The sequence below is a fragment of the Melanerpes formicivorus genome, unplaced genomic scaffold (genome assembly GCF_026170545.1).
Source record: "Melanerpes formicivorus ecotype bairdi unplaced genomic scaffold, bMelFor1.0.p_v2 SCAF_87, whole genome shotgun sequence".
NCBI classification, from domain to species: Eukaryota; Metazoa; Chordata; class Aves; order Piciformes; family Picidae; genus Melanerpes; species Melanerpes formicivorus.
In genome coordinates, this window is record NW_027142439.1 from 1,207,571 (window position 1) to 1,235,275 (window position 27,705).

General features: G+C 50.8%; 1 protein-coding gene across 2 annotated transcripts in view; it reads left to right on the forward strand.

The window, feature by feature from the left end:
* RCBTB1 (RCC1 and BTB domain containing protein 1) overlaps positions 1–27,507 on the forward strand; it is a 44,817-nt gene extending 17,310 nt beyond the window's left edge. Inside the window, exons 6-14 of one of the 2 annotated variants that reach the window (XM_068165288.1) lie at positions 3,002–3,160; positions 5,421–5,528; positions 6,677–6,819; positions 13,216–13,406; positions 17,854–17,980; positions 19,042–19,193; positions 19,889–20,019; positions 26,542–26,691; positions 26,784–27,507. In XM_068165288.1, coding sequence (XP_068021389.1) covers positions 3,002–3,160; positions 5,421–5,528; positions 6,677–6,819; positions 13,216–13,406; positions 17,854–17,980; positions 19,042–19,193; positions 19,889–20,019; positions 26,542–26,682 — 1,152 coding nt within the window. In that variant the 3' untranslated portion in view covers positions 26,683–26,691; positions 26,784–27,507. The other variant, XM_068165289.1, reaches the window with a different exon arrangement.
* The last annotated feature ends 198 nt before the right edge of the window (positions 27,508–27,705 follow it).

Here is a 27,705-nt window from a genome sequence, read left to right on the forward strand (position 1 = left end):
AGTTCTGCCCCTGGACTCAGCACTGGTTAGGCCACACCTTGAGTCCTGTGCCCAGTTCTGGGCTCCTCAATTTAAGAAGGACATTGAGACACTTGAAGGTGTCCAGAGAAGGGCAGCAAAGCTGGGGAGGGGTTTGTAGCACAGCCCTGTGAGGAGAGGCTGAGGGAGCTGGGGTTGCTTAGCCTGGAGAAGAGGAGGCTCAGGGGAGACCTTCTTGCTCTCTGCAACTGCCTGAAGGGAGGTTGTAACCAGGTGGGGGTTGGTCTCTTCTCCCAGGCAACCAGCACCAGAACAAGAGGACACAGTCTCAGGCTGTGCCAGGGGAGGTTTAGGCTCATAGACAGAGAGATTGACCATTGGAATGTGCTGCCCAGGGAGGTGGTGGAGTCACCATCCCTGGAGGTGTTTGAGAAGAGCCTGGATGAGGCACTTGGTGCCATGGTGTTGGGTGATAGGTTGAACTTGATGATCTTGAAGTTCTCTTCCAGCCTGGTTTATTCCTTTCCCTGTCCCCTTTCCCTGTCCCCTTTCCCTGTCCCCTTTCCCTGTCCCCTTTCCCTGTCCCATCTGTCCCCTTCCCCTTCTGTCCCCTTTCTGACTTGATGGGGTACTTGGTGCCATGGGTTAGTTGTTTAGGTGGTGTTGGATTGGCTGATGGGTTGGGCACGATGATCTTGAAGGTCTCTTCCAACCTGGTCTGGTCTATTCCATTCTCATGAAGTATCTGAGCCCACACTTAGGGAAGGTCTTAATGCTGTCATGTTTAGCTTGGTTGAACTCAAAGTTTTGGTGCATGTGTGGGAAGCAGCGGGTGTTCATGTATTAAGCTAGTGACCAGCTGCTGCATGTTAGCTGCCTGTCATGGCCATGCTGTCTCTTGTGATAAATGTAATGTGCTTCAAACCTCAACGGGAGCAGAGATGTTCCTTTGTATTTACCATGGGTATATGCAGCTTGCTGGCCATTGTGGCTGGTTAATGTACTGTAAATCCACCCCCAGTGTACTTTCCAGTAGCTTACTCTCTTTGTGCTGTGGGATTTTATCTCTGCCAGGATCAATAATGCTAAAAGCAGCAGAACTGTGTTAAGCAGAGCTTGATTTGCAGAAAGAATGGTCTGCAGAAAACATTCTCATGGTATAGTATCATAGTATAGTATCACAGTATCAGTCAGGGTTGGAAGGGACCACAAGGATCATCCAGTTCCAACCCCCCTGCCATGGGCAGGGACACCCCACACTACATCAGCCTGGCCACAGCCTCATCCAGCCTGGGCTTAAACACCTCCAGGGACAGGGCCCCAACCACCTCCCTGGACAACCCATTCCAGGGCTTCACCACTCTCATGGGGAAGAACTTCCTCCTCACCTCCAGCCTCAATCTCCCCACCTCCAGCTTCATTCCATTCCCCCTAGTCCTAGCACTGCCTGAGATCCTGAGCAGTCCCTCCCCAGCCTTCCTGTAGTTCCCCTACCCAGGGCACAAGCCAACCTCAGGAGGTTCAACAAGACCAAGGGCAGGGTCCTGCAGCTGGGTGGAGGCAATCCCAGGCACAAATGCAGGCTGGGCAGGGACTGGCTGGAAAGCAGCCCTGAGGAGAGAGCCTTGGGGGTGCTGGGGCAGGAGAAGCTCACCAGGAGCTCTCAGTGTGCACTTGCAGCCCAGAAAGCCAATCAGATCCTGGGCTGCAGCAGGAGAAATGTGGCCAGCAGGGCAAGGGAGGTGATTCTCCCCCTCTGCTCAGCTCTGGGGAGACCCCACCTGGAGTCCTGCCTCCAGTTCTGGAGCCCCTATTGCAAGAGGGATGTGGAGGTGCTGGAAGGTGTGCAGAGAAGGGCCAGGAGGATGAGCAGAGGGCTGGAGCACCTCTCCTATGAGGACAGACTGAAGGAGTTGGGGCTGTTGAGTCTGGAGAAGAGAAGGCTCCCAGGTGACCTCATTGTGGCCTTCCAGGATCTGAAGGGGGCTCCAGGAGGGCTGGGGAGGGACTGCTCAGGATCTCAGGGAGTGCTAGGACTAGGGGGAATGGAATGAAGCTGGAGGTGGGGAGATTGAGGCTGGAGGTGAGGAGGAAGTTCTTCCCCATGAGAGTGGTGAAGCCCTGGAATGGGTTGTGCAGGGAGGTGGTTGAGGCCCTGTCCCTGGAGGTGTTTAAGGCCAGGCTGGCTGAGGCTGTGGCCAGGCTGATGTAGTGTGGGGTGTCCCTGCCCATGGCAGGGGGTTGGAATTAGCTGATCCTTGTGGTCCCTTCCAACCCTGACTGATACTGTGATACTATCATCAAGTTCAACCTGTAATATCTGAAAGAGGTAGACTCTGTGAAGACATTCCATAACAGATCATTAAAGTTGTTGTTCTTATGGTGACTGAAAGGAAGAAGACACAGACCTGCCTAGAACTGAAATTTTCACAGCATCACCAAGGTTGGAAGAGACCTCAAAGATCATCAAGTCCAACCTGTCACCACAGACCTCATGACTAGACCATGGTACCAAGTGCCACATCCAATCCCCTCTTGAATACCTCCAGGGACGGTGACATCCTGGCCTGTATTCCTTTTCCCAATACTATTTAGACAGCCCAGCACTGTGCTCTTTGTCTTACAGCCTGACATATTTAATATGGAAGTATTTGCCTTTTGTTTCCTGCTGTAGCCAGATGCTCTGATGCTGTAGCAAGCAGCTGAACAATGTGCTGTGTTCATATAGAATAGAATAGACCAGACCAGACCAGGTTGGAAGAGACCTTCAAGATCATCGCGTCCAACCTATCATCCAACACCACCCAACCAACTAAACCATGCAACCAAGCACCCTGTCAAGTCTCCTCCTGAACACCTCCAGCTAGATCAGCCCTTTTTTGCTGTCTTGAAAGTGAATTTAAAGCATTTTAGCTTCTTAAACAGTGTGTGCACTGATGTTGGCTGTAGCTGGGTCAGCATTTGTTACCATTACTGTTATGAAGGCTTCAACTGCAGTTTGTTTGTTTCTTTCTGTGGACAGCTGTATGCTTGGGGCTACAACAACTGTGGTCAAGTTGGATCTGGATCTACAGCAAACCAGCCAACTCCTCGGAGAGTTTCCAACTGCCTGCAGGGGAAAACGGTAGTCGGCATTGCTTGTGGCCAGACCTCCTCCATGGCTATAGTGAACAATGGTGAGGTAAGCTTTGCTGCAGTCTGCTCTTCTCTTCCCCAGCCCTGGGAGGTTAAGGTCTGAACATGGAGAAGTGTTGACATGGAGAGGTCAAGTTATAGAATGGAATAGAATAGACCAGGTTGGAAGAGACCTTCAAGATCATCGTGTCCAACCCATCAACCAATGCAACCCACCTAAACAACTAACCCATGGCACCAAGCACCCCATCAAGTCTCCTCCTGAACACCTCCAGTGATGGTGACTCCACCACCTCCCCAGGCAGCCCATTCCAATGGGCAATCACTCTCTCTGTGTAGAACTTCCTCCTAACCTCCAGCCTAAACCTCCTCTGGTGCAGCCTGAGACTGTGTCCTCTTGTTCTGGTGCTGGCTGCCTGGGAGAAGAGACCAACCCCCACCTGGCTACAACCTCCCTGCAGGGAGTTGTAGAGAGCAGTAAGGTCACCCCTGCGCCTCCTCTTCTCCAGGCTAAGCATCCCCAGCTCCCTCAGCCTCTCCTCACAGGGCTGTGCTCCAAACCCCTCACCAACTTTGTTGCTCTTCTCTGGTCTCGTTCCAGCAAGTCAACCTCCTTCCTAAACTGAGGGGCCCAGAACTGGACACAGGACTCAAGGTGTGGCCTAACCAGTGCAGTGTCCAGGGGCAGAATGACCTCCCTGCTCCTGCTGGCCACACTGTTCCTGATGCAGGCCAGGATGCCATTGGCCCTCTTGGCTGCCTGGGCACACTGCTGGCTCATGTTCAGCCTCCCATCAGCCAGCACCCCCAGGTCCCTCTCTGCCTGGCTGCTCTCAGCCACTCTGACCCCAGCCTGTAGCACTGCCTGGGGTTGTTGTGGCCAATGTGCAGCACCTGGCACTTGGATGTGTTCAATCTCCTGCCCTTGGCCTCTGCCCATCTGCCCAGCCTGTCCAGGTCCCTCTGCAGAGCCTCTCTACCCTCCAGCAGATCAACTCCTGCCCCCAGCTTGCTGTCATCAGCACATTTACTGCTGATGGACTCAATGCCCTCCTTCAGATCATCAATGAAGATGTTAAAGAGCACAGGGCCCAGCACTGCTCCCTGGGGGATGTATCAGAGTTATTGATAACTTCTGTGAGATCACTTGTGATAAAACTCAGTAATTAACTGGAAGTGGTGGCTTACAAGCATCCCTTCTCATGGCAGAGACTGTGCTGGGAGGTAATTCTTAGTGAGCCTCCAGCTGCAAGGACTCAAACAGCTGTATTAAGCATGTCTGTCTTCATGTTTCAATACATTGCTCAACATGTGTCTTAGTTAGATCTTTGGAAAGTGAGCACCATTAAACACTTGTTCTACAAGAATACACTGATTGAGCTGGCTTCCTAAACATACTGCTTGAGTGGCAGCCCCAAAACCAAACCAAGCTCTTGAGCATTTCCCTAGCACTGCACAACTACTTTGTTTCATCTGAGTTTATGGTGTTGTCTTCTCTTGTTTGCAGGTATGAGCTGTGGCCTAGATTTTACTGCATTTCACTAATCTGACTACTTTTAACCAAGCATTTTCTGCTTGGCTAGGCCACTCCTTGAGTCCTGTGTCCAGTTCTGGGGCCCCTCAGTTGAGGAAAGATGTTGAGTTGCTGGAAGGTGTCCAGAGAAAGGAGCAGGGAGGTCATTATGCCCTGTGCTCAACACTGGTTCTGGCCCCCTCAGTTTAGGAAGGAGGTTGAGCTGCTGGAAGGTGTCCAGAGAAGGGCAACAAAGCTGGGGAGGGGTTTGGAGCACAGCCCTGTGAGGAGAGGCTGAGGGAGCTGGGGTTGCTTAGCCTGGAGTAAGAGGAGGCTCAGGGGAGACCTTCTTGCTCTCTACAACTCCCTGAAGGGAGGTTGTAGACAGGTGGGGGTTGGTCTCTTCTCCCAGGCACCCAGCACCAGAACAAGAGGACACAGTCTCAAGCTGCACCAGGGCAGGTTTAGGCTGGAGGTGAGGAGAAAGTTCTTCCCAGCAAGAGAGATTGGCCATTGGAATGTGCTGCCCAGGGAGGTAGTGGAGTCACCATCCCTGCAGGTGTTCAAGAGGGGATTGGATGAGGCACTTGAAGCCATGGTTTAGTTAGTGATGAGGTGTTGGGTGACAGGTTGGACTTGCTGATCTCTGAGGTCTTTCCCAACCTCACTGCTCCTCTGAAATAGCATACTTCCTTAATAAGATGTACCTTTTGACTTGTGCTTGCTACTAGGTCTTAAGTGCTCTACCCATCTGGAGAGCAGTGGCTTAATTTTGTTCTCCTTTTGCACCCAGGTCTATGGCTGGGGTTACAACGGGAACGGCCAGCTGGGACTGGGCAACAACGCCAATCAGCTAACACCCTGCAGGGTGGCAGCCTTACATGGGGTGTGTGTGCTCCAGGTATGTCTGACACAGAAATGGAAACCCACTTCTGTTCATGTGGTTAGCATCTGCTGAAGCTGTAGCTTGAAGGATCTTACATCTACTTCCAGATTGCACAGTCCCAATACTGAGCTTCTTTGGCTCTTGTAAATCAAGATACTAGGCTTGCAAACAGTGCAGTTCAACTGCTAGATGCTTACCTTGGTAAATAGTCTGATTGATTTCAGGCAAGCTGGTGTAACTACCACTGAACTGTGCTTGGGACACAAATGACATAGTATCATCATAGTAGCAGTCAGGGTTGGAAAGGACCACAAAGATCATCTAGTTCCAACCCCCCTGCCATGGGCAGGGACACCCCACATACATCAGCCTGGTCACAGCCTCATCCAGCCTGGGCTTAAACACCTCCAGGGATGGACCCTCAACCACCTCCCTGGACAACCCATTCCAGGGCTTCACCACTCTCCTGGGGAAGAACTTCCTCCCCACCTCCAGCCTGCACCTGCCCACCTCCAGCCTGCACCTCCCCACCTCCAGCTTCATTCCATCTTGGTTACAAAGCTGAATGAATTCAATGCACTTGGCAAACCCAAGAAACACAGGGGTGTTCAAAATGGCTTCTACATCATTGTTCTAATGAGCTCTTCAGAAGGGAGTGGAGAAGAAGGGCCAGGAGGATGAGCAGAGGGCTGGAGCACCTCTCCTGTCAGGACAGACTGAAGGAGTTGGGGCTGTTCAGTCTGCAGAAGAGAAGGCTCCCAGGTGACCTCATTGTGGCCTTCCAGGATCTGAAGGGGGCTCCAAGAAGGCTGGGGAGGGACTGCTCAGGCTCTCAGGGAGTAATAGGACTAGGGGGAATGGAATGAAGCTGGAGGTGGGGAGATTGAGGCCCCATCCCTGGAGGTGTTTAAGCCCAGGCTGGCTGAGGCTGTGGCCAGGCTGATGTAGTGTGGGGTGTCCCTGCCCATGGCAGGGGGGTTGGAACTAGATGATCCTTGTGGTCCCTTCCAACCCTGGCTGATACTATGATACTTCACATCAGCCAGAGTAAGGTAATGAAGAATGCCTGGGATATTTCACATCAGCCCTAGCAAGGTCCTGTGGGGGATGGTTTTGTTCCTCACCTCTGTTTTGTTTCGTAACCCTCCTGCATTTGCTTGCAGATTGCCTGTGGCTACGCGCACACGCTAGCACTAACAGATGAGGGTTTGCTCTATGCCTGGGGAGCTAACACTTATGGGCAGCTGGGAAATGGCAATAAAAGCAACCAGCTAAGTCCGGTGCAGATCATGATGGAAAAAGAAAGGTAATCCTCCTGAAGCTGTCTCTGGATTGATAAGTGTGTGTCATGCAGTCTCCAGCACTGAAAGCCTGTGTGTGTAGGCCTTGCTGAATGGTTTGTCTCTTGTTCATGTTAAGGGCATAAGAAAGGATGGTAAGGTCTTGTTTGCTGTGGGCTGAGTGCTGTTCCATGTCTGTAATGGTTACTGAAAGCAAATATACTTTGTGTGTGCCTGGTTCTGAAAGATAAAGAGTGTTAGGCTGTTCTGAGTGTGAGTCCTTTGATTCTGAATTTGGAGCCCAGAAATGGGTAAGGCAAGCTTTAAAACTGTGTCAAGCTCTGCACTGAAGAGAAGAAAAACAGTTTAAAAGCAAAAGGTGAGGAAGGAAGCATCACCTCTGTAAGAAGTGACATGTAAAGAAAAAAATCCCCAAACACTTCCTGAAAGGCTGATAACAGCCTTCCAAGTGCAGGCCAGGGATGAGAGGAATCCCTCAGGCATTGGTACTGGGACCAGGCTTGTTCAACATAGGATAGGATAGAATAGGATAGGATAGAATAGGATAGGATAGGATAGAATAGGATAGGATAGGATAGAATAGGATAGGATAGGATAGAATAGGATAGGATAGAATAGGATAGGATAGAATAGAACAAACCAAACCAGGTTGGAAGAGACCTTCAAGATCATTGTGTCCAACCCATCAACCAATCCAACCCACCTAAACAACTAACCCATGGCACCAAGCACCCCATCAAGTCTCCTCCTGAACACCTCCAGTGATGGTGACTCCACCACCTCCCCAGGCAGCCCATTCCAATGGGCAATCACTCTCTCTGTGTAGAACTTCTTCCTAACCACCAGCCTAAACCTCCCCTGGTGCAGCCTGAGACTGTGTCCTCTTGTTCTGGTGCTGGCTGCCTGGGAGAAGAGACCAACCTCTGCCTGTCTGCTAACTCCCTTCAGGGAGTTGTAGAGAGCAAGAAGGTCTCCCCTGAGCCTCCTCTTCTCCAGGCTAAGCAACCCCAGCTCCCTCAGCCTCTCCTCACAGGGCTGTGCTCCAAACCCCTCCCCAGCTTTGTTGCTCTTCTCTGGACACCTTCCAGCACCTCAACATCTTTCCTAACCTGAGGGGCCCAGAACTGGACACAGGACTCGAGGTGTGGCCTAACCAGTGCTGAGTGCAGGGCAGAATGACCTCCCTGCTCCTGCTGGCCACACTGTTCCTGATGCAGGCCAGGATGCCATTGGCCCTCTTGGCTGCCTGGGCACACTGCAGGCTCATGTTCAGCCTACCATCAACCAGCACCCCCAGGTCCCTCTCTGCCTGGCTGCTCTCAGCCACTCTGACCCCAGCCTGTAGCACTGCATGGGGTTGTTGTGGCCAATGTGCAGAACCTGGCACTTGGATGTGTTCAGTCTCCTGCCCTTGGACTCTGCCCATCTGTCCAGCCTGTCCAGGTCCCTCTGCAGAGCCTCTCTACCCTCCAGCAGATCACTGAATGCACCCCCAGCAGGTTTGCTGATGACACCAAGCTGTGTGGTGCAGCAGACATGTAGAGGGTAGGGATCTGTCCTGAGGGACATTGACAGGCTGGAGAGGTGAGCCCATGACAACCTCAGGAGGTTCAACAAGGCCAAATGCAAGGTCCTGCATCTGGGTTGGGGCAATCCCAAGCACCGATATAGGCTGGGCAGGGACTGGCTTGAGAGCAGCCCTGAAGAAAAGGACTTGTGCATGCTGGTGGAGGAGAAGCTCAACAGGAGCCAGCAGTGAGCACTTGCAGCCCAGAAAGCCAATCAGATCCTGGGCTGCATCAGGAGAAGTGTGGCCAGCAGGGCAAGGGAGGTGATTCTCCCCCTCTGCTCAGCTCTGGGGAGACCCCACCTGGAGTATTGCCTCCAGTTCTGGAGCCTCTATTCCAAGAGGGATCTGGAGGTGCTGGAAGGTGTCCAGAGAAGGGCCACAAGGATGATCAGAGGGCTGGAGCACCTCTCCTATGAGGACAGACTGAAGGAGTTGGGGCTGTTGAGTCTGGAGAAGTTGACTCTCAGGAGACCTCATTGTGGCATTCCAGTATCTGAAGGGGGCCTGCAGCAAAGCTGGGGAGGGTCTTTCATGGCTGTCAGTTAGTGATAGGGCTGGGGAGAATGGAGCAAAACTAGAAATGGGTGGATTCAGATTGGATGTTAGGAAGAAGTTGTGCCCCATGTGGGTGGTGAGACACTGGCACAGGTTGCCCAGGGAGGTGGTGGAAGCCTCATGCCTGGAGGTGTTTAAGGCCAGGCTGGATGTGGCTGTGAGGAACCTGGTGCAGTGTGAGGTGTCCCTGCCCATGGTAGGGGGCTTGGAACTAGATGTTCCTTGAGGTCCCTTCCAACCCTAACAATTCTATGATTCTGACAAGCAGGCCTGCAAACAGAGCTGCATGTGCAAGTTTGCTGGAGCTGAGGGCAGGTGGTGCCACTTCTACTGGCATTAGCAGTTAGTAGTCTGCAGTTTCAGTTTCCTGGTCTCATAAAAGAAAAACACCAAGTCTTCTCCACTCCATTTCAGCACCCTTCTCATTTTCATATTTGGGATGACTCTTCTGTTGTTTACCTGCAAACTTGGACCTCAGTCCCGTTCTCTGGGCCCCTGTGTATGCCTACAGCTTAATGTACCTCAGTTTGGAAACCTCTTAAGTCTATAAACCTCTTAACCTGTAAATCTCTTCATCTGTAATCTCTTAACTGGGAAATGCTTGAGGTTTAGCTTTCTCCTCCATTTCTGAGCTGTCTGGGAAGTCATCCCTCTCTTTTTGCCTATTTTTCACACTTAATGGCTGCACAGGACTGAGATGATATAAAAATGGATGGGGGGAAAAGGAGAAACCACTGAGGTGAGGCTGACCTGTTTGGGAGTTGGGAGACCCAGTTCTGGGCCCCTCAGTTTAGGAAGGAGGTTGACTTGCTAGAATGAGTCCAGAGAAGGGCAACAAAGCTGGGGAGGGGTTTGGAGCACAGCCCTGTGAGGAGAGGCTGAGGGAGCTGGGGCTGCTTAGCCTGGAGAGGAGGAGACTCAGGGGTGACCTTATTGCTCTCTACAACTACCTGAAGGGAGGTTGTAGACAGGCAGAGGTTGGTCTCTTCTCCCAGGCAGCCAGCACCACAACAAGAGGACACAGTCTGAGGCTGCACCAGGGGAGGTTCAGGTTGGATATTAGGAAGAAGTTCTACACAGAGAGAGTGATTGCCCATTGGAATGGGCTGCCTGGGGAGGTGGTGGAGTCACCATCACTGGAGGTGTTCAGGAGGAGACTTGATGGGGTGCTTGGTGCCATGGGTTAGCTGTTTAGGTGGGTTGGATTGGTTGATGGGTTGGACACGATGATCTTGAAGGTCTCTTCCAACCTGGTTTGGTTTATTCTAAATAAAGGTTATTCTAAAGGAGGAAACTGACACAAGCAAAGCAAAAGTAAATACTCCTAAAGCTGCTGAAAGAGAAATGTGTGTGTTTGCAAATCCAGCAACTGTGTCTCCTGAGTGATTTAGTTCTTGAGAGAACTAAGGGCAGCTGCTGCACTTAGAGTTGTCTCTGAACTCAAGCATAGCATTATAATGATATCGTATTTATAGTAATATAGAGAAGGCCAATGGCATCCTGGGCTGCATCAGGAAGAGTGTGGCCAGCAGGAGCAGGGAGGTCATTCTGCCCCTGGACTCAGCACTGGTTAGGCCACACCTTGAGTCCTGTGGCCAGTTCTGGGCCCCTCAGATTAGGAAAGATGTTGAGGTGCTGGAAGGTGTCCAGAGAAGGGCAACAAAGCTGGGGAGGGGTCTGGAGCACAGCTCTGTGAGGAGAGGCTGAGGGAGCTGGGGTTGCTTAGCCTGGAGAAGAGGAGGCTCAGGGGAGACCTTCTTGCTGTCTGCAACTCCCTGCAGGGAGGTTGTAGCCAGGTGGGGGTTGGTCTCTTCTCCCAGGCAGCCAGCACCAGAACAAGACGACACAGTCTCAAGCTGTGCCACGGGAGGTTCAGATTGGATGTTAGGAAGAAATTCTTCCCAGCAAGAGAGATTGGCCATTGGGATGTGCTGCCCAGGGAGGTGATGGAGTCACCATCCCTGGAGGTGTTTAGGAAGACCCTGGATGGGGTGCTTGGTGCCATGGTTTAGTTGATTAGATGGTGCTGGGTGCTAGGTTGGACTTGATGATCTCAAAGGCCTTTTCCAACCTGGTTAATTCTATTCTATTCTAAACCTGGCATCTGTTCAATGACTAAAGGAGGAAGAAAATGTCATAGCACTTCTGCTTGGAATCTAAGGGAGGAATAAGTCACTTGAACTTACTCATCTTGCTTGAGCTGGCTCCCTTGGAAACAGTGCTGTGAGTGCTGCCAGCTCTCACTTCCAATGAAGCATATTAGTGCTGCTTCTCCTGCTTGTTTCATTTCTATCACTCTTGGGTCATCTATATGTAATGCTGGTGATAGTTCCTTAAAAGGTGCTGGTTTGTATCTTGAAGGATGTTGCACATACAGCTTGCAAGGACATTTTGGACTATATTTTGTGCTAGCTGAGAGGCCAAAGTCAGCTTCCTGAATTGTGGTGTTAGGTATATGCTTAACATGTTGTCCTGCACATGTACTGTATGTATATGGTGCATGTGCTGTACATGTGATATAGTCTGTGTTCTACTATGCTTTTTAGGTGTAGTATAGTTACTCTGAGGAGAGGAGAGGAATGGAGAGGAGAGGAGAGGAGAGGAATGGAGAGGAGAGGAGAGGAATGGAGAGGAGAGGAGAGGAATGGAGAGGAGAGGAGAGGAATGGAGAGGAGAGGAGAGGAATGGAGAGGAATGGAGAGGAGAGGAAAGGAATGGAGAGGAATGGAGTGGAATGGAATTAACCAGGTTGGAAAAGACCTTTGAGATCATCAAGCCCAACCTATCACCCAACACCATCTAATCAACTCAACCATGGCACCAAGTGCCTCATCCAGGCTCTTGCTAAACGCCTCCAGTGATGGTGAGTCAAAATAAGGATCTGTTCTGCTCAGGAAAGAGAGTTTGGGGAAGGAATTAGTCTAGGGGGTCCATAAAATAATTGCTTTGTGAAGCCTCTTGCTGAGATGCTGAAAAATGTCACTGTTGCATAGGAGTTAGCAAATTGATACTGGTGGGAAGCAGCCTGTTTGTCTTTTGCCTGCCAGCAATTATTGCTATGCATGCTGAAAAGGATTGTAGATGATTTCTGTGCTTCCCTTTGAAATAGTTCTTGCACTTGAATTACAGGCTGGGTGTTAAAAACAGCTTTTTGCCTAAAAAGCTAAGTCTTCATGCATGCTGTTATGTAGAGGAACAAACATTCTGCTGTGTCTGTTCTCAGATTGCTTGGAAGGATACTTTATTTGTCCCAGTTGATCTGTTCCTGGCACAAAAGCAAGAAATCCTCTGGTGCATTTTTAGCATGGAGAGTAAACAGGAAAGCACAGCTTTTATGTTGAACTCATGCTGGAACTTCCTCTGGGTTTTGCATGTTCTGTGAACAGAGCCCCTGGAAATGCTTCTTTTAATGGAAGTAGAATAGGATAGGATAGGATAGGATAGAATAGAATTAACCAGGTTGGAAAAGACCTTTGAGATCGAGTCCAACCCATCACCCAGCACCATCTAATCAACTAAACCATGGCACCAAGCACCACATCCAGTCTCTTCCTAAACACCTCCAGGGATGGTGACTCCACCACCTCCCTGGGCAGCACATTCCAATGGTCAATCTCTATTTCTATGAAGAACTTCTTCCTAACCTCCAGCCTAAAGCTCCCCTGGCCCAGCTTGAGACTGTCCTCTTGTTCTGGTGCTGGTTGCCTGGGAGAAGAGACCAACCCCCACCTGGCTACAACCTCCCTTCAGGGAGTTGGAGAGAGCAAGAAGGTCTCCCCTGAGCCTCCTCTTCTCCAGGCTAAGCAACCCCAGCTCCCTCAGCCTCTCTTCTCCATTCTTGTAATGTTTCAGCTAGCAAGATAGGGATTGTCTGAGCAGTGGGAGAATTCCTATTCCTATTCCTATTCTATGAGTCACCATCACTGGAGGTGTTTAGGAAGAGCCTGGATGAGGCACTTGATGCCATGGTTGAGTTGATTAGATGGTGTTGGGTGATAGGTTGGACTTGATGATCTCAAAGGTCTTTTCCAACCTGGTCTGGTCTATATTCTATCCTATCCTATCTTATCCTATCCTATTCTATCCCATCCCATCCCATCCCATCCTAATATCTGACTGCAATCTCCTCTAGAGGCATTGTGGGAATGTCATTGCAGTGTCACGTTCACGCCAGACGAAGCAGTGCAGCAATGTAGATGCATCGTGTCCTTGGTTGTTATTGCGATGAGGCCTTGGGAAAGTCATTTCATTCTGTACCCTTGTCTTCTCTTTGCAGGGTTGTGGAGATAGCAGCCTGCCACTCCGCTCACACCTCAGCTGCCAAGACCCAGAGTGGGCAGGTGTACATGTGGGGCCAGTGCCGCGGGCAGTCGGTGATCCTGCCCCACCTGACGCACTTTGCCTGCACTGACGACGTGTTCGCTTGCTTCGCTACCCCTGCTGTCATGTGGCGGCTTCTCTCAGTAGGTGAGAGCCAGTTCCAGTGGGGCAGCTGGGGCTGCAATCTCTGTGCACCTTTGTAGTGACCAGTACAGTGTTCTGCCCCTGTGGCAGGATGGATCTTGCTTTAAGGACAACCAATGACTATAACTAGTCCTTTTGCCTAGGGTTTTTTCCTTCTTGTTAAGAAAGCAGGCTGCTTCAGCAGCTAAGGATAGGCTTAACTAGATTGCTTTTGGTTACCTCTATACATCTGGAGAGGACCCAGTTGTCCCATTGCACTGTGAGTGGTGGGGATTTCCTATATATGGATAGGATAGGATAGGATAGGATAGGATAAACCAGGTTGGAAGAGACCTTCAAGATCATCGAGTCCAACCTATCATCCAACACCACCTAATCAACTAACCCATGGCACCAAGCACCCCATCAAGTCTCCTCCTGAACACCTCCAGGGATGGTGACTCCACCACCTCCCCAGGCAGCCCATTCCAATGGGCAATCACTCTCTCTGTGTAGAACTTCCTCCTAACCTCCAGCCTAAAGCTTCCCTGGTGCAGCCTGAGACTGTGTCCTCTTGTTCTGGTGCTGGCTGCCTGGGAGAAGAGACCAACCTCTGCCTGTCTACAACCTCCCTTAAGGTAGTTGTAGAGAGCAAGGTCTCCACTGAGCCTCCTATACTCCTCTTCTCCAGGCTAAGCAACCTCAGCTCCCTCAGTCTCTCCTCATAGCTGCACCTTGGGAGGTTTAGGCTGGAGGTTAGGAAGAAATTCTTCCCAGCAAGAGAGATTGGCCACTGGAATGTGCTGCCCAGGGAGGTGGTGGAGTCACCATGCCTGGAGGTGTTTAGGAAGAGACTGGATGAGGCACTTGGTGCCATGGTTGAGTTGATCAGATGGCGTTGGGTGATAGGTTGGACTTGATGATCTCAAAGGTCTCTTCGAACCTGGTTTGTTCTGTTCTGTTCTATTCTGTTCTGTCCTGTTCTGTTTTCTGTCTTGTTTTGTTTGTACAACTTTGAACCCTCTCTTTTTCCTTGTCATGTTTTTGTTTGTTTGTTTTGTTGCATGTTTTGTCTTGGGTGAGGGCTAACTCTTCCTGAAGGTTGTTGTTCTACTTCCAGTTATGATTGCTCTGCCAAACCCAAACCAAACCAAGGCTCAATCACTCAGGATTGGCTGTGGGGAAGTAGAAATCTGCAGGCTTTCTTAAAGGAAAGAATGTAAGGTATTTGGAGTGAAAGTTGATCTGCTGCATAGCTCAAGTTAAGCTGATGGCCTAGAAAACAAAATCACATGAGCAAATGGATGGGGATTAGAGCATGGTTTAATCAGCCCTGATGAGACACAGGTTCTGGGAATGATCCATGCATCAGAGAAATCTTTTGTGGCACCAACATGACATCTCTGTTGCAGCAGCTTGTTGTAGCAGTATTCCTTTTGAAGTGCCAACTGATTCAGCTGTCTGTAATGGTGAGGAGTAAATCATGGATTGTATGTGCTTGAGCAGTATGTGGGCCTGTGGGACACAGGAGCCATCCTGTTCTAGTGGCAATCCATTTCTTTTCCATACCTTGCTGCTTAGAAGCCAGGTGGTGTGAAACACCCTTTAGAGGTGCAGCAACAGAGGCTTCACATAGTGGGTCAAATGAAATTGTCTAAAACCTCAGAGCTCTTCTTTCACCAGAAGCCTTAGCCTGCTTCTGCTGCAGACTTCCAGAGGCACAGAATGGGACCTCTGTAGGGCCAGTGCCATAGCCTTTAATACAAAGAACTGCCAAAGAGCTGTGATATCTCATCTTTAATCCACTTCTGAAACTGCTGAGGTCCTGTGTCCTTGTTTGTACCAAACCCACATGATCTGCTGTCTCTCACCTTCATCAGCCCTGATATTGGATTTTGTGTTGTCATAACTGACTGTAATGCTGTGAGTGATAGTTCATGATGGTGAGCTCTGGCAAAGACCTTAATCATACCTACCTGAAGGGAGGTTGTAGACAGGCAGAGGTTGGTCTCTTCTCCCAGGCAGCCAGCACCAGAACAAGAGGACACAGTCTCAGGCTGCACCAGGGGAGGTTTAGGCTGGAGGTTAGGAGGAAGTTCTACACAGAGAGAGTGATTGCCCATTGGAATGGGCTGCCCAGGGAGGTGGAGGAGTCACCATCACTGGAGGTGTTCAGGAGGAGACTTGATGGGGTGCTTGGTGCCATGGGTTAGTTGATTAGGTGGTGTTGGATGATAGGTTGGGCATGATGATCATGAAGGTCTCTTCCAACCTGGTCTATCCTATCCTATCCTATCCTATCCTATCCTATCCTATCCTATCCTATCCTATCCTATCCTATCCTATCCTATCCTATCCTATCCTATCCTATCCTATCCTTTCCTATCCTTTCCTATCCTCTATACCCAGTCTGCCAGCACAAGAAAGGGGCCAACTGGTGACATGTTTCCTTATTCTTTAGGCTCAGATCACAGTGTGTCAGTGTGGCTGAAGTACTGCACACTGTGCCTCCAGTGAGTTGCAGCTGAGGCTGTAGGCTCACTCCCATTACCTGCAGAGACCACTTAGCAGGTCGAGGTTGCAGACCTGGGCTGACCCAGCACTAGTGCTGGCAGTTTCACTGGTGGTGCCCAGGAGGAACAGGAGAAAGGAACTTCTCTAGGTACTTTCCTGGGTGCTCTGCTACCTTTGTGCAGTGAGCTGAATCACACAGTGGAAGGGATCTCCGGAGGTCATCCATTCCAAGCCCTCTGCCAAAGCAGGATCACTCAGGGTAGTCCACACAGGTATGCAGCCAGGTGGGGTTTGAAAGTCCCTAGAGAAAGAGACTCCACAGCCTCACTCTGCAGCCTGTTCCAGTGCTCTGTCACCCTCACTGTAAAGAAGTTTCTCCTTATGTTGTGGTGAATCTTCTGTGTTCAAGTTTGCAACCTTTGTTCCCTGTCTTATTACTGCCCACCCCCAAAAAGGGCTGGGCCCCCTCCACTTGACACTCACCCCTCAGATATTTATAGACACTGATCAGACTCCCCTCTCAGTCTTCTCAAGACTAAACAGCCCCAGGTTTCACAGTCTCACAGTATCACTAAGGTTGGAAGAGACCTTGAGGATCATCAAGTCCAACCTATGAACACAGACCCCATGACTAGAGCATGGCACCAAGTGCCACATCCAATCCCCTCTTGAACACCTCCAGGGATGGGGACTCCACCACCTCCCTGGGCAGCACATTCCAATGGCCAATCTCTCCTTCTGGGAAGAACTTTCTCCTCACCTCCAGCCTAAACCTCCCCTGGTGCAGCTTGAGACTGTGTCCTCTTGTTCTGGTGCTGCTTGCCTGGGAGAAGAGACCAACCCCCACCTGGCTACAACCTCCCTTCAGGTAGTTGTAGAGGGCAATGAGGTCTCCCCTGAGCCTCCTCTTCTCCAGGCTAAGCAACCCCAGCTCCCTCAGCCTCTCCTCACAGGGCTGTGCTCAAGGCCTCTCCCCAGCCTTGTTGCCCTTCTCTGGACATCTTCAAGTCTCTCAATGTCCTTCTTAAACTGAGGGGCCCTGAACTGGACACAGGACTCAAGGTGTGGCCTAACCAAAGCAGAGTCCAGGGGCACAATGACCTCCCTGCTCCTGCTGGCCACACTATTCCTAATGCAGACCAGGATGCCATTGGCCCTCTTGGCCACCTGGGCACACTGCTGGCTCATATTCAGGCAGCTGTCAATCAGCACCCCCAGGTCCCTCTCTGTTTGGCAGCTCTCAGCCACTGCCCCCAGCCTGTAGCTCTGCATGGGGTTGCTGTGGCCACAGTGCAGCACCTGGCACTTGTTGAATGCCATCCTGTTGGCCTCTGCCCATCTGTCCAGTCTGTTGAGGTCCCTCTGCAGAGCCCTTCTGCCCTCTAACTGACCAACATCTGCTCCTAACTTGGTGTCATCTGCAAACTTGCTGATGACTGACTCGACCCCCTCATCCAGATCATCAATGAAGATGTTAAAGAGGTCAGGGCACAGCACTGATCCCTGGGGCACACCACTGGTGCCTGGCTGCCAGCTGGCTGTGGCACCATTCACCACCACTCTCTGGGCTCAGCCTCCAGCCAGTTCCTAACCCAGCTCAGAGTGCTGCTGTCCAAGCCAGGGGCTGACAGCTTGGCCAGCAGTTTGCTGTGGGGGATAGTGTCAAAGGCCTTGCTGAAGTAAGGCCTGTTTCTCAGTCTCTCTTCACAGGGGCCATGCTGAAGTCCCCTAATCATCCTTGTGAGATGGGAAGCACTGCTGCCTTTGGCTTTTGTAGAGCCCACAGGAAGGGGTGTTGGATTAATTCATTCTCACCACCTTACCCTTTCAGCCAATGGAGCTGACCCATTCTCTTTGGCATGCTCCTAGCTGATCTGCCAGCCTTAGCTGTTGATGTGTGTGTGCCACTCAAGATGTTTAATCCAGTTGGAATTGTTTCTTTGCTTTGAAACTGCAGAACACGAAGAGTTTTTAACGGTGGCAGAGTCCCTGAAGAAAGAGTTTGACAGCCCTGAAACCTCAGACCTAAAGTTCCGGGTGGATGGGAAGTACATCCACGTCCACAAAGCTGTCCTGAAAATCAGGTAGTGGTTGTGTTTCACAGCTCTTCTTTCTGCTGAATAACCTTTCAGTGTCACACCTAAAGGGGGAAGGAGAAAGTGAAGGCTAGGGAGGAACCCCTGAACCTGTGCTATGCAGCATCTGAGTAGCCACAGTCACTTTGAATGGGTTGTGAAAGGAGCTGGATCAAAAGTCGTGGCTCAAAGTGCTCCATGTTCAGTTGTCACTCAGCCTGTTTGTGGTTCCCAGGGTAGGATCTTCTCTTAAGTGTGTCTGATTGCAATGTAGACACAGGTGTTCCTGCAGCGTAGCTCAGATGAAGAGCTTTATCTTTCTGCCTAAGGATAATGCTGCCCACAGTATTAGAAGCTGGGATGTGGAGCACTGGCTGTGATGGGGTGTGGCAGAATCATAGTATCACAGTATCAGTCAGGGTTGGAAGGGACCACAAGGATCAGCTAGTTCCAACCCCCCTGCCATGGGCAGGGACACCCCACACTACATCAGCCTGGCCACAGCCTCAGCCAGCCTGGCCTTAAACACCTCCAGGGACAGGGCCCCAACCACCTCCCTGGACAACCCATTCCAGGGCTTCACCACTCTCATGGGGAAGAACTTCCTCCTCACCTCCAGCCTCAATCTCCCCACCTCCAGCTTCATTCCATTCCCCCTAGTCCTATCACTCCCTGAGATCCTGAGCAGTCCCTCCCCAGCCTTCTTGTAGCCCCCTTCAGATCCTGGAAGGCCACAATGAGGTCACCTGGGAGCCTTCTCTTCTCCAGACTCAACAGCCCCAACTCCTTCAGTCTGTCCTCACAGCAGAGCAGCTCCAGCCCTCTGCTCATCCTCCTGGCCCTGCTCTGGACACCTTCCAGCACCTCCAGGTCCCTCTTGGAATAGGGGCTCCAGAACTGGAGGCAGTACTCCAGGTGGGGTCTCAGCAGAGCTGAGCAGAGGGGTGAATGATATATGTCATATACCTGTGAGCATCGCAGAGTGCCCCAAGAACGCATTGCAGGAGGGCTGTGATGTCACACTCATGTGTTCATATAACAGTGTTCCAGATGCTGTCTTTGTCTCTTAGGTGTGAGCACTTCAGAACCATGTTCCAGTCATACTGGACTGAGGATATGAAGGAGGTGATAGAAATAGACCAGTTCTCTTACCCTGTGTACCGTGCCTTTCTTGAGTACTTGTACACAGACAGCGTTGACCTCCCGCCGGAAGATGCAATAGGTATTGCCTGCACTCCAACTGTGTCACAAAGCAGCACCCAAAGCCTGAGGTGGGGACCCAGAAGAAGTCTGTCAGTACAGGCTTCCAGTCTAGCCTGCAGGGGATTTTACTGGTGATTGATGAAGCTGTCATTAAAGAAGCTGCTGTGGCAGACTGCAGCAGAAGCGTTGCCTAGAAGCAAGCCCTGGGTGGCGTTTTCAGTCCTGGGAGAGGAACTCTTTCTGTGGGTTGAAATGCTGGCATGTTTTTCCTACATTGAGTCTGTCACTGTTTATAATAGCCAAGAGGATAATAGGGTAATGTGCAAGAATCCCTGCAGGTCTAATAGGGGAAACTTGGACAGCAAAGGGCAAGCTGTAACCCAAGCAGGGGTTTTTCCCCGGGCAGCCTTTGCTTGTGCCGTGGCCCTCGTTCTGTGGCAGCAGCACCCTTGCAAGCAGTGAGCTGTGCAGCTCCATGGAAGAGCTTGCCTGTTTGCAGAGATGAAGGTGATTGCAGCATGAGGTAACAAGAGGCCTTTCTCCCTGTGTAATGGTGAAATGCACTTCTCTGAGGAGCAACCTGCTTGCAAAAAGCATGTGGCAGAGCACTGCCTGTAGAATACAGCTGCAGTCTGTGCTCCAGGGGGCACAAAGTGGTGTTGAAGGACCAGAGGCTGTTCACACAGGCTAATGAAGATGCTGTTTCAATTGCAGGGCTTTTGGACTTGGCTACTTCATACTGTGAAAACAGGCTGAAAAAGCTCTGCCAGCACATTATCAAGAGAGGAATTACTGTGGAAAATGCATTTTCCTTGCTCTCTGCTGCTGTCAGATACGATGCAGAGGTAACTTCTAAACTTCAGTGCCTTCAGTAGTTGGGCTGCTGTCTGACAGACTGTGGGGAAAAGCAGCCCACTGTGTTCTCCTGCAGGGCCTCACTCACTAGCAGATAATACTGCTGCCCACTTTTAGAGGCTTAGAACGTTGGACTGTGTTTGCCATGAGAGGTAAATAGACTTTTTGGGGGGGGGTTCCCCATAAACCAGTACTGGGAAGGTGATATCTATAGATTACTTTAGTCCCAGGCTGAGGCCTGGTGTCTGTAAATGTTTGCCTTGCTTGATATTTCTGAAACTTCTGGGTGGGAAGCAGGCTTGGAAGCTTGAAGTCAGATGTTTTGCAACAGGAGAGGAAGGACTGTTCAATGCCTTCACTGATGGTCTGGATGAGGGGATTGAGTCAGTCATCAGTAAGTTTGCAGATGACACCAAGCTGAGAGCAGGAGTTGATCTGTTAGAGGGTAGAAGGGCTCTGCTCTGCAGAGGGACCTTGCCAGGCTGGACAGATGGGCAGAGCCCAACAGGATGGCATTCAACACGTCCAGGAGCTGGGTGCTGCACTTTGGCCAAAGCAACCCCATGCAGTGCTACAGGCTGGGGTCAGAGTGGCTGAGAGCTCCCAAACAGAAATGAACCTGGGGGTACTGGCTGACAGCTGCCTGAACATGAGGCAGCAATGTGCCCAGGTGGCCAAGAGGGCCAATGGCATCCTGGCCTGCATTAAGAACAGTGTGGCCAGCAGGAGCAGGGAAGTAAATTCTGCCCTTGTACTCAGCATTGGTTAGGCCACACCTTGAGTCCTGTGTCCAGTTCTGGGCCCCCTCAGTTTAAGAAGGACATTGAGAGACTTGAATGTGTCCAGAGAAGGGCAACAAAGCTGGGGAGAGGCCTTGAGCACAGCCCTGTGAGGAGAGGCTGAGGGAGCTGGGGTTGCTTAGCCTGGAGAAGAGGAGGCTCAGGGGTGACCTTATTGCTGTCTACAGCTCCCTGAAGGGAGGTTGTAGCCAGGTGGGGGTTGGTCTCTTCTCCCAGGCAAGCAGCACTAGAACAAGAGGACACAGTCTCAAGCTGTGCCAGGGGAAGTTTAGGCTGGAGATGAGGAGAAAGTTCTTCACTGAGAGAATTGGTAGCCACTGGAATGTGCTGCCCAGGGAGGTGGTGGAGTCACCATCCCTGGAGGTGTTCAAGAGGGAATTGGATGTGGCACTTGGAGCCATGGTTTAGTAGTCATGAGGTCTGAGGTGACAGGTTGGACTTGATGATCTTCGAGGTCTCTTCCAACCTTATTGATTCTATGATTCCATTCTATGGTTTCATGGTAAAAGGTTGTGATGCTTTGCCAAGCCTCATGAATTCCTATTTCTGTGGAGGTGAAAGGAAAACCAAATGTAACAAAAAGCTCCTGCAAGATGCAAACCCTAACTCTGAAACAAGGGCTTCACTGCAAAACAAAGCCCATGGCATTATGGAAGGCAGTCTCCTCAGCCTTAAGCTGATCATTTGTAAGGCTGTGTGTTGTGTGCAGTGCCAGAGGATGGTAGGGTTGAGGGTTGAGTGCACTTGAGGTGGGTGTTTTTTTGGTTGGCAGGCTGGTTTTCTGTTGGCTTTTTCTGCTCTGTTTTGGCTACAGTGAAGTACACTTGCAGTCCTTATGGTGTGCTAATGCAGTGGCAGGGTAGGGCCAGGGGAAGTTTAGGCTGGAGGTGAGGAGAAAGTTACTCACAGAAAGAGTTATTGGTCATTGGAATGTGCTGCCCAGGGAGGTGGTGGAGTCACCATCACTGGAGGGGTTCAAGAGGGGATTGGCAAATTTGCAGATGACACCAAGTTAGGAGCAGATGTTGGTCAGTTAGAGGGCAGAAGGGCTCTGCAGAGGGACCTCGACCGACTGGACAGATGGGCAGTGTCCAACAGGATGGCATTCAACAAGTCCAAGTGCCAGGGGCTGCACTTTGGCCACAGCAACCCCATGCAGAGCTACAGGCTGGGGGCAGAGTGGCTGAGAGCTGCCAAACAGAGAGGGACCTGGGGTTGCTGATTGACAGCTGCCTGAACATGAGCCAGCAGTGTGCCCAGGTGGCCAAGAGGGCCAATGGCATCCTGGCCTGCATCAGGAACAGTGTGGCCAGCAGGAGCAGGGAAGTCATTGTGCCCCTGGTTAGGTGGCAGAATTCTGCATTGGTTAGGCCACACCTTGAGTCCTGTGTCTAGTTCTGGGCCCCTCAGTTTAAGAAGGAGGTTGAGACACTTGAAGGTGTCCGGAGAAGGGCAACAAAGCTGGGGAGGGGTCTGGAGCACAGCCCTGTGAGGAGAGGCTGAGGGAGCTGGGGTTGCTTAGCCTGGAGAAGAGGAGGCTCAGGGGAGACCTCATTGCCCTGTACAACTCCCTGAAGGGAGGTTGTAGGCAGGAAGGGGTTGGTCTCTTCTCCCAGGCACCCAGCCCCAGAACAAGAGGACACAGTCTCTGGCTGTGCCAGGGAAAGTTTAGGCTGGAGGTGAGGAGGAAGTTCTTCACTGAGAGAGTGATTGCCCATTGGAATGTGCTGCCCAGGGAGGTGGTGGAGTCCCCATCCCTGGAGATGTCCAAGAGGGGATTGGATGTGGCACTTGGTGCCATGGTCTAGTCATGAGGTCTGTGGTGCCAGGTTGGACTCGATGATCTCTGAGGTCTCTTCCAACCTTGGTGATACTGTGAGACTGGATGTGGCATGTGGAGCCATGGTTTAGTTGGTCCTGAGGTGTTGGGTGACAGGTTGGACTTGCTGATCTCTGAGTCTTTTCCAACCTTATTGATTCTATGATTCTGTGACCTGCTTTGTGGTCCTGATAAATGCTGAAGACAAACCATGTGTGAAAGGAGGGGAAGGCAAGTGAAACTCCTCTGCTGTCCAGTGTCTGGCCTTACTGCTGGGTCCCTAACCTGAGCTAAGGGGGAAATGCTCCTGGCTGGGCTTTGGCTGTGTGGATGTGGCACAGGATCTGTGCATCATCTCTGCAGCTTTGTGTTTGGGTAGTTTTGAACTTGCTGCTTATGCTTGCAAAGCAATTTTCATAGAATCAATAAGGTTGGAAAAGACCTCCAAGATAATCAAGGCCAACCTGTCACCCAACACCTACCTCATCACCACTAAACCATGGCTCCAGTTTTGGCTCTCAGTAAATCAGCTTAGTGTTTTTCCTTCTATTTAATACCCAGAAATTGGCTTGCAGGTGCCCTGACTTGTTTCAGAGCCCTGCAGTGTGTTGCTTGTGTGATACACTTTTACCCAAGGGGCTGTGTTAGTGCCTGCATTGTGGCTTCAGCTCTGCTGTGAGAAGCAGTTTCTTGGGGGGGAGTTAATGGAAAGCAGGAAGATTTCCAGGGATTAGCCTTAGAAGGTTGTTTGCCTGGTGGGTCTTCAGTGTGTGATTGATTCTGCATGTTCAGGGTGGGGGAAAGCCAGTTCCTATGCCTTGGCTATGCCTCACTAGCTAAACAGAACTAGAAGTAGTTAGAACCCTAGGCATGAATAGAATAGAGTAGAGTAAGAGTAGAGTAGAGTAGAATAGAATAGACCAGACCAGGTTGGAAAAGACCTCAGAGATCATCAAGGCCAACCTATCACCCAACACCATCTGATCAACTAAACCATGGCACCAAGTGCCTCATCCAGGCTCTTCCTAAATGGTTCCAGGGATGGTGACTCCACCACCTCCCTGGGCAGCACATTCCAATGGCCAATCTCTCTTGCTGGGAAGAATTTCTTCCTAACCTCCAGCCTGAACCTCCCCTGGCACAGCTTGAGACTGTGTCCTCTTGTTCTGGTGCTGGTTGCCTGGGAGAAGAGACCAACCCCCACCTGGCTACAACCTCCCTTCAGGGAGTTGGAGAGAGCAAGAAGGTCTCCCCTGAGCCTCCTCTTCTCCAGGCTAAGCAACCCCAGCTCCCTCAGCCTCTCCTCACAGGGCTGTGCTCCAGACCCCTCCCCAGCTTTGTTGCCCTTCTCTGGACACCTTCCAGCAACTCAACATCTTTCCTAACATGAGGGGCCCAGAACTGGACACAGGACTCAAGGTGTGGCCTAACCAGTGCAGTGTACAGGGGCAGAATGACCTCCCTGCTCCTGCTGGCCACACTCTTCCTGATGCAGGCTACATCAGGGAGAGAATGAGGAGAACGAAGGGTTGGTTGTTAGTAAAAAGTGGGTTGTACATGCAGTGACACTAGATGGGAGCTTGACATTGCTTGGGTGATGTAGAATAGGATAGAATTAACCAGGTTGGGAAATACCTTTGAGACCATGGAGTCCAACCTATCACCCAACACCATCTGATCAACTCAACCATGGCACCAAGTGCCTCATCCAGGCTCTTCCTGAACACCTCCAGGGATGGTGACTCCACCACCTCCCTGGGCAGCACATCCCAATGGCCAATCTCTCTTGCTGGGAAGAATTTCTTCCAAGTGCCCCCTCCAGTAGCTCATTTGAAGGGCTGTGCCTCTGGAAGGCAGCAGTTAAAACCAGCTGCTTCACCAGGTTTAAATTACCTTCCCTACCTGACCATCCCCTGGCCTTTCTGTTGGTGACTGAACTGAAGTGCCTGCAGTTAGGTCAGCTCTGTCTTCTCAGTGTAGCATTCCAACTTAACAACTGGATGTACTTTGGTGCCTTTATTCACTGCAGCCAATATCCAATACAGGTTGCTGGGAGTGCCTCCCCTGCAGCTCAGACTCAGCCTTTGCTTACTCAGGACTGAAAGTCATCCCGAGTTCCTGGCCAATCTTGCTGTTTGTTGTATGCTTCTGTTGCACTGGAGCTTGGAATATGATTTAAAGCAAGCAAACAAATAAAGCAGTGCCAAATGTTGTCCTGTGTATGATCTAATTCTGTTTCCCATAGTGGTTTGTTGTGTTACTCCAGAGCAAAGAGCAAAGCAAGCCATCAGTGTTCAGTTCTAATGAGCTTGTCTCTTTCTGTTGCACAGATGCCACACAAGCCAAGATCTGCAGCTTCAGAATGCCTGCCTTTAAGGCCAGGATGTCTTTAATACTGTTGCTGTGTCAAGAACTCTCCCTGGCACACAGCTGCTCTAGCTCTCAGTATTGACCTGAAGTGCAAAGCATGAGTATCAATCAGTCTCTCACACCTCATGTGGCTTGAAGAGCTCTGCAAGGTGGTTGTGCTTCGCTGCAGTGCTGCTGAGCAGCTGAGGAAGGCTGTGCCCTCTCCTCAGGGCTAGCCTACAAACACAGAATACAGAAAGGAGAAGGGAGAGGGCAGCTGCTGTTTTGTAAGGGCTGCAGCAGCCTCCTTATGGCAGCTTAGATCTGCACTACAAAGTAAATTTCCTCCTTGAAAGAGGAGCTGGGAGCAGTCACTCTGAGTGGGAAGCATCCTGTGGTCAACCTTAGCTTGACAGTGCCTGTGTCTTGTTTGTTTGGACATCCTTTCCCTGTGACATCATGGGGGGGTGCAGTGATGACTGTGAGGCCTTCCCAATCCTGACATGGAAAGCACTGCCAGACAGGCTCAGATACCTGCAGCAATTACTGTGCTGTACTCTGCTGCAGCACTTCTTTCTGACTCCTTCTGGGGACCCCTGTGCAATACTGTGTGTAACACTGAGCCTGTTTCTAATGCACAGCAAGGCCTTCTGCCTAAGCTTGGCTTTAAAGCTACCCAGTGGGCACACACTTGCATGGAGTGTGATGATGTGCAGCTTCAAGGCTTTGCCTCAGACCTTAACTAAGCAGAAAGCCAAGCTGCCTTACACACAGAGTTTACACAGTCTCAGGCTGCACCAGGGGAGGTTCAGGCTGGAGGTCAAGAGGAAGTTCTACACAGAGAGAGTGATTGCCCATTGGAATGGGCTGCCTGGGGAGGTGGTGGAGTCACCATCACTGGAGGTGTTCAGGAGGAGACTTGATGGGGTGCTTGGTGCCATGGGTTAGTTGTTTAGGTGGTGTTGGATTGGTTGATGGGTTGGACACGATCTTGAAGGTCTCTTCCAACCTGCTCTGGTCTATTCTATTCTATTCTATTCTACTCTACTCTACTCTACTCTACTCTACTCTGTTCCATTCTATACCATTCTATTCCATTCTATTCCACTCTACTCTACCCCACTCTACTCTATTCTATATTATGGAACAAACCAGCTGCACTTCCTAACTCCACACAGCCTTCAGGGTGTCATCACTTGTCTTGGGTGCTCATAGCCGTCAGTGAATGCAGCTGAAACTCAAGTGGAAACCCTTCCTCTGTATGTATTGCTCAGAACAGCTGCCTGTTTGTGTCTGCAGCTGTGCAGTAGGAACCCATTGTGATTACTTTCCCCCCTGGTAACCATCTGGCACGGGCAGAATTCTTCCCTCTGTGTGTGTGTGTGTGTGTGTGGGGAGAAACGTTGACAGCCATTGGGTTTGCCAAGTTGTCTGCCAGAAGTGAAGCACAGGCAGGAATTTGTGGCTGCATGTGTGTGTCAGTGCTGAAAGCAAGGATAATAAGGTGTGTTTTCTCCATTTCATTTTGTTTCTTTTCTGCCTAGGACTTAGAGGAGTTCTGCTTTAAGTTTTGTGTCAACCACTTGACGGAGGTGACGCAAACCACAGCGTTCTGGCAGATGGACGGGCCCCTGCTCAAGGAATTCATTGCTAAAGCCAGTAAATGTGGAGCCTTTAAGAACTGAGATGAGGCTGTAAGTTACAGGTGCTGGTAGGGGGGTGGGGGGGTGGGGGCTGCAGGTACAATAGGGCTGTCACAATCCAAGTGTCACCTGGTCTCTACCAGAGGATGCGGAAAGGCCGCAGTGAAAACCAACATCTTGTCTGCTGGAGGGCGAAGCGCTGCGAGAATGGGAGGCAGAACATCAGCTTGCTTGTAGCAGACCTGGATGGGGGAACCAGCTCCACATTCAAGGTGGAGAGAAGAAGCACTGCAGTGTGCAAAGGATACCAGCTGGGGGCCAGGACTTGTCTTTTTAGCTGTAGGAAATCTTGGTTCTAGCACCACCTGTTCATGCTTTCAGTTCGCTTCTGGGGGTTGGAGAATAGTCTGACCCGAGCCCCTGAATCATGTCACTTAAATCATGAACCCCCTGTGGTTGTAGGAAGGCAAATGGCATGGATCTCTTACTGCAGTTGCAGGGCTGTGAATGAAACCTGCCATTTGCTGTGTGTAATTTAGCCAAGTGTAGTCAGTGCTTAGGAGAGTGTGCAAAAAGAACACAGCCTTGCCTAAGCCAGGGGCTCTGAAGGAAGGGGTGGCAAGCAAATCCAATTGGAAGTAAACCTTCGTGTTTGATTGTACTTTAAGTTGTAAGATGTGCTGTGTGTAATCTGTTCAAGCATATTCACCATGGCTAATGGAGAAAATTCCCTCTCCCCTGACTGCAGATGCCATTGGTTCCCTTGGAGGGGCAGGGATACCCTGGTCTGAGAGTGAGGGGTGTGCAGCTTTTCAGTGTTGTTAGAATTTAAAGCAGATGTAATAAATGTCACTTTTTTATACCTGGTCACTGGCAAACTTCTTTGGGCTCCTGAGAAGGTCACAGGCTGCAGATGTCGACCACAGCGTGCAAGGTGCTTCATAAGAACCAAACAACCACCCACCCACCAAAAAACAAAGCCAAGACCAACCCAGCCCTACAGGTCATGTATTACTGAGCCTTGCTCATTTCACTGGGCTTGACAAACAGCCATGGGCTTAATAG